Source organism: Salmo trutta, chromosome 6 (assembly GCF_901001165.1).
Source record: "Salmo trutta chromosome 6, fSalTru1.1, whole genome shotgun sequence".
NCBI lineage: Eukaryota > Metazoa > Chordata > Actinopteri > Salmoniformes > Salmonidae > Salmo > Salmo trutta.
In genome coordinates, this window is record NC_042962.1 from 59,710,325 (window position 1) to 59,717,601 (window position 7,277).

General features: G+C 41.8%; 1 protein-coding gene across 1 annotated transcript; it reads left to right on the forward strand.

Annotated features, from left to right (window-relative positions):
- The first annotated feature begins 286 nt into the window (after positions 1 to 286).
- Positions 287 to 2,691, forward strand: LOC115196481 (gamma-crystallin M2-like). Its single transcript, XM_029757349.1, has 3 exons — positions 287 to 492; positions 956 to 1,198; positions 2,059 to 2,691. Exons 1-3 carry the CDS (start codon positions 484 to 486, stop codon positions 2,332 to 2,334), a joined length of 528 nt encoding a protein of 175 aa, XP_029613209.1. The 5' UTR covers positions 287 to 483; the 3' UTR covers positions 2,335 to 2,691.
- Positions 2,692 to 7,277: the final 4,586 nt, after the last annotated feature.

The following is a 7,277-nucleotide window of genomic DNA, read 5'->3' on the forward strand; positions in this document are numbered from 1 at the left end:
GTTGTGATGGTCCTATACCATAGTATTGTGATGGTCCTATACCATAGTGTTGTGATGGTCCTATACTATAGCATTGTGATGGTCCTATACCATAGTGTTGTGATGACTTTAAGAGAATGAATGTGGGCCTGCAGATACTGTAGCATTGTGATGATGCATTCCAAACAGTAAACGTGTCCCTTTATTGTGGATTACTGGATAATAAAATGTATTTTGGTAGACGTACAGTATCAAAAGGGCCGTGGTCCACAGCACGTGGGTCAATAATGTGCAGGGCTAGGACATCTGCATTGATGAATCAGGGGTTTTATCTGTATGGACAGGATCAAGGCCTTGGCAGCATCTCAATGCCACTAAATCCCTGCTCATTAAAATAACAAAACCTCTGATCCGGCAACCTTTGATTGAGTTTTATAAAAGAGGCTCGTGGCCCTCTGTCCTGGATATTACATTGAGGAAGAGTGCTCTAACAACAGCCCAGACATGAGTAAGGTAAGGCAGACCAGTTTTTCTCTAGCTAGTTGGCACTACTGTATACAGCTCTCTGGGTCTGTGTTTGTTTTCATGGACTTTAAAGCTGATTTGGAAAGAAACTGGTTGATTGTTCAACACAGTAATGTCATAGTGCTGCCAAGAAAGATAATCCAGAGGTAAGTTTGATAGTGTTTGGTAATGAAAATGATCATTGATCGCTGTTTTACTGGTAGACAAGCTGTAGAATGCCAGCAGTGTATTAGCCTTTAACAGGAGACCTATAAACAGGAGACAAACTTACTTGTACGTAATTGTTGGTCCAGAGAAGGCAGTATATTTTGCCATTATAGAAATCATAGAAAATGTGTTTTTATATTAGGAAGTGTAATTTTATTTGAAATGCAGTAAAATGAAAGAGAAAAAAGTGTATTCCCTAACTGATGTTAACATTTCCCTCCGACCTTCGGCCCTGGCTGTGTAGATCACTTTCTACGAGGATAAAAACTTCCAGGGTCGCTCCTATGAGTGCGACACGGACTGCCCCGATGTGCACCCCCATTTCAGCCGCTGCAACTCCATCAAGGTAGATAGCGGCTGCTGGGTGCTGTACGAGAGGCCCAACTACGGAGGCTACCAGTATGTACTGACCAGGGGAGAGTACCCAGAGTACCAGCGCTGGATGGGATACAGCGACACCATTCGCTCCTGCCGTACCTTTTCTTATGTGAGTAGTCGGGATGTGAGAGAAGATGGGTTTTAATGTCTGGTTTGTTCATGGCTCAATCTGTATTGTAGTAATGAATTGTGGGGATTTATCAGTGTATACTTGTTCACTCAATTGGTGGTTTTAGGGCAGGTTGCCTTAACACAGATGAAGCCTAGTCGTGGACTAAAAAGCACTTTCAGTGGAGATTCTCCATTGATTTTTGTCCACGACTAGGCTTCATCTGTGTCCGGGAACCCGGCCCATAGTTTTATAAGCACAACACATGAGTCTGTGAATGGTTGGGAGATAACCAGACCACATAAAGGTCTGAAGGTACTTGGCAAATAAAGCAACATGACTCTACGACTCGCCTAGAGGAGGAGAGTCGATGGTTGGATGGATGGAAGCCCATAAAATGTTAATCCCATAGACCCTTTGTATTAGGTTTCATAGGACATAGTTATCTACCATGTATGTAATGTTAATGACATAATGCTGTTTCATGTTGTCTAGCCTCAGACTGGAGCCTCCCACCAACCAAAACAATACCTAATCAGCAGAATATCTCATCCAGATCATTCTGGGTTCATCTTGGGTTCCTTCAAGAGACATTTCTGAGACATTCTGGACATGTCCTAAACTACCTTTGTGACTGTCATGACCCTGGCCTATGTTAGCACACTGCAACCTCCCCAATTGCGATATCCACTTCTGACATCAAATGTGGTGTTTGGCTACTTTAGCATTTTTACTTACCCGTGTTAACCTAAGGCCCACTGAAACATGTCAGATGTACTGGTTACCTGTGATTCCCCATGCCCCCCAAGTGACCTGTGTTTTGCCAGTGTTACCTCTCCTGTACCTCTCTGTCCGAGCAGGCCAGCGGCAGTCCCTACCGTATGAGAATCTACGAGAGGCCAGACTTCCAGGGACAGATGATGGAGTTCGGCGAGGACTGTGACTCCGTCCAGGACCGCTTCCGTAGCCGTGACATCTACTCCGCCAACGTCATGGACGGCTACTGGACCCTCTACGAGCATCCCAACTACAGGGGGCGCCAGTACTTTATGAGGCCTGGCGAGTACAGGAAGTTCAGCGAATGGGGAGCCACCTGTGCCACAACCGGCTCCTTCCGCAGGATCACCGACTTTTAGGCCCAACATCTTCTCCACTCTGACCAGCCAATAAAACCATTGTTTAAATAAGCTTGCTGTTGATATTTCCATTTCACTGTTTCTGATTAAGTGATTGATATTATTTGGTGACCTTTATGATATTTGGGGTCTGTGTTTGTGCCTTTAGCTTAAATGGAGGACAAACCTCAATATATTGAGCAAGAGGCACATGTTGTACATGTAGGTCTAAATAGAATGGAATATACTGCAAATAAGAGGATGTAAATATATATTTGAAATACACCTTAAAAATGTACCTGAATGGGCTGTTTTAATGGTATATCTCTGTGTTGCACATTTAACATTAAAGTGTTGAATCATATGACATTAAGCAGACCATGTGCAGGATCAAGTTTCTAGCTTACTCACTCTACATGCTTCTTCGACACAGAATCACTGGGCCAAAAAAACGTCACACAGTTGAAACTTACCTCCTCGTTGGCAAAGTTCCCAACCAGAAAAAGGTCCCAAAACAAAGCCCATAAAATAAGAAAACAGAGATCCTACAGATATTTTCATACCTGCTAGTGTAAGCTTCCACCTTATGCAATATAACAGAAATCCTATTGGTTACTAGGCCCTGTCAGTCAAAGTATATGGAAACAAATATTAATGTCAGTAATGTAATAATAATATTCCAGGGACTTCAAGGTGTATAGACGGCCTACATTGTCATTATGGATTTTTGTCAATAAAATTACACTTTTATAAGTCATGTTTAAGGACCACCTTAAAGTGCTATCAAAATTTGCTTAAAGTGCTGTCAGAAGTTAAAATATTGTAATTATGGTATGAATCATATTGTTACTAATAAGATTGATCTATAATAAATCTAATATTTTCTATGTCTGGTTAGATCAGTTATGTATACTGAACAAAAATATAAATGAAACATGCAACAATTTTACTGGGTTACAGTTCATGTAAGGAAATTAGTAAGTTTAAATAAATTCATTAGGCCCTAGTCTATGGATTTCACATGACTGGGCAGGGGTGCAGCCATGGGTGTGCATTGGTGGGCATAGGCCCACCAACTTGGCAGCCAGGCCCACCCACTTGGGAGCCAGGACCAGCCAATCAGAATAAGTTTTTCCACACAAAAGTCCTTTATTACAGACAGAAATACTCCTCAGCATCTGTGGCATTGTGTTGTGTGACAAAACTGCACATTTTAAAGTGGCATTTTGTTGTCCCCAGCATAAGGTGAGCCTGTGTAATGATCATGCTGTTTAATCAGCTTCTTGATGTCACACCTCAGGTGGATGGATTATCTTGGCAAATGAGAAATGCTCACTAACAGAGATGTAAACAAATTGGTGCACAACATTTGAGAGAAATAAGCTTTTGTGCATATGAAACATTTCTGGGATTTTTTATTTCAGCCCATGAAACATGGGACCAACACTTTACATGTTGTGTTCATATTTTTAATCAGTGTATATGCATTTCTGAGTAGAAAAATATTGTACAAGCAAAACCTGTAACAATATCTGTTTGCAGAATACAAAATAGATCAAATCAAATATCAATCATCTGAATTAAACCAGACATTGTAGAAAAGGCCTACTACTAAAGTAAAATAAAGTGTCACCAAAGTCTAATACTTGATTATGTCAATAATGTAGTGTTATCACGATACCAGAATTTTGACTTTCAATACCGATACCACTTTTAGTATCGCGATACTTGATACCAAAATGATGCCACAACAACAAAAAAGAGTTTCAACATGTCTACATGCCGTGTTGCATTATTCTAGTGTGTTAACGTCTGTGAAGCAGGATTATTCAGGGGATGCTGCAGAACCCTCAGCACCCCTACTTCCTGAGGTTATGCATGGTCAACTGTTCTGACCTGAACCCCTACTTCCTGAGCATGGTCAACTGTTCTGACCTGAACTCCTACTTCCTGAGGTTATGCATGGTCAACTGTTCTGACCTGAACCCCTACTTCCTGAGGTTATGCATGGTCAACTGTTCTGACCTGAACTCCGACTTCCTGAGGTTATGCATGGTCAACTGTTCTGACCTGTACTCCTACTTCCTGAGGTTATGCATGGTCGACTGTTCTGACCTGAACTCCGACTTCCTGAGGTTATGCATGGTCAACTGTTCTGACCTGTACTCCTACTTCCTGAGGTTATGCATGGTCGACTGTTCTGACCTGAACTCCTACTTCCTGAGGTTATGCATGGTCAACTGTTCTGACCTGAACCCCTACTTCCTGAGGTTATGCATGGTCAACTGTTCTGACCTGAACCCCTACTTCCTGAGGTTATGCATGGTCAACTGTTCTGACCTGAACTCCTACTTCCTGAGGTTATGCATGGTCAACTGTTCTGACCTGTACTCCTACTTCCTGAGGTTATGCATGGTCGACTGTTCTGACCTGTACTCCGACTTCCTGAGGTTATGCATGGTCAACTGTTCTGACCTGTACTCCTACTTCCTGAGGTTATGCATGGTCAACTGTTCTGACCTGTACTCCTACTTCCTGAGGTTATGCATGGTCAACTGTTCTGACCTGAACCCCTACTTCCTGAGGTTATGCATGGTCAACTGTTCTGACCTGAACTCCTACTTCCTGAGGGTATGCATGGTCAACTGTTCTGACCTGAACTCCTACTTCCTGAGGTTATGCATGGTCAACTGTGCTGACCTGTACCCCTACTTCCAGCGCTGCCAATCCATCAGGGTGGAGAGTGGCTGCTTCATGATCTACCATCGTCCCAGCTACATGGGCCACCAGTACTTCCTGAGGAGGGGAGAGTACTCCGACTACCGGCGTATGATGGGCATGAACGACTGTGTCAGGTCCTGCCGCATGATCCCCATGGTATGGTGTTTAATACCAGGATATGAATAGGCCTGTACACCGGTAATCTTATGCTATGGATTGGTAAATCTATAAAATGGTACTGGAGTGCCAGAATGTTCTTTTACTGAGCCATTATAGTTGACTATTTGTGTAAATGACCTACCTGACAATTGTAAATTCTAATCTACATGTAGTTAAATAATGTGTTGAACATCACTCAACAAGCTGCATTTATTCTGGCTATGTTGCTGACATGTACACATTGGGTTGAGTGACGTGACTTGGTCGTTCCTTACAGGACCGTGGCAGCTTCAGAATGTACGAACACAATGACACGGCCGGCTAGATGATGGAGATGGACGACGACCGCATGAACCACTTCCGCATGTCCGACTTCAACTCCTTTCAAACGTGATGGACGGCCACTGAATGATGTACGACCAACCCAACTACAGGGGCAGGCAGTCCTAGCTGAGGCTCAGCCAGTACCGTAGATACAGTGACTGGGGAGGCAGGATCGGTTCCATCAGGCGTCTCATGGACCTCTAATAAAAGATACCTTTTAATTAAGAAAAGGACTTTCAATAACAAACCAATCCTGATCAATCTTGGGTTGGCAGGTAGCCTAGTGGTTAGAGCATTGGACTAGTAACCAGCAGGTAGCCTAGTGGTTAGAGTGTTAGACTAGTAACCAGCAGGTATCCTAGTGGTTAGAGCGTTGGCCCAGTAACTGAAAGGTTGCTAGATCAAATCCCTGAGCTGACAAGGTAAAAATCAGTTGTTTTGCCCCTGAACAAGGCAGTTAACCCACTGTTTCTAGGCCGTCATTGTAAATAAGAATTGGTTCCTAACTGACTTGCCTAGTTAAATAAAAAAGTGTCTCCTGTATACCTTTTTTCACACAATTAATAAATTGGTTAAATAAAACAATCAATTATTTATTATTCATTTATAGGGGACAATGCACATTAATCAACATCAATATTACAATAATGCAACATCCATGTAAATGTGCCAGGGTTAGCCAAAAGCTAATTTGCACCCGTAGTCCCAGAGCAGCCAAGGACAATTACACAGTCACAATACACATACTTACTAAAACAATACAAAATACCAATACATTACATCCAATAATATATCATTCTAACAACAACAACAACACTATCATCAACTGTCGTCTTATATATGAGGAACCACAGATAACTCATGTTTAGAGGTTTGGGTAGATTTGAACCATCAGTTATCCTGATGTTCCCGATGGTTTTTCCTGGATGCTTGGCTACTGCTATCGTTAACTTTCTCAATTACACAACACTGACATGATGCTGTCTCTGAGCCAAAGCCTTTAGTTTGGGGAGCTAACGCAAGTCTTCAGGTCTCCGACAAGGTTACTCATCACGTAACCGTTCACTGAACGTCGATATAACATTGACGTTTATTTTCAAATCCGGATCAGGATGAAAATGAAGTTTTTCCTCTCAAAGTGAATTACCACAGTTTTTTACTTGCTTTATTTTCTTGCTAATGACACCAATGCAATATTGCTGGCCATTATGTATGTAAACATGATATATGATTACATACATACATATTCATATAGACAGATATTTTGTTCGCCCACAAAACACAGATCTTTAAGTATAGAGCAGAACAATGAAAGTATGGGGCCAAAAACAGTTCATTACATAATTTACGGTAACGTCAGCGTTTTCAGAGTGCATGCCTACATCTAGAAATAAGAAACATATTCTCTGGCTCATTCTCACAGATACAATCCCAGAAAGACATTTTATAAGCTGATACATTTGCATAATTGTGCGTAAAAGGACACAATTGAAATTGACGGTGTTTGTGAATTACAATGATATGCTAAATGTCTCGTTGAGTTGTTTTGCTGATGCTAAGCCCAGCAATGCACCGGATCTCCAGTATACAGTAGTGTTTTCTGACAATAGTGATGAACATGTGAAAACTGGCCAACAACAATAACTTGTCACACAATAAGGCATGGCTACACATAAACAGATTTGTGTGCTAACTCCAGATCATGATTTGAATGACAATACTTTATGCTGCGCAATCACACAGCTGCTTTTTATAAAAGG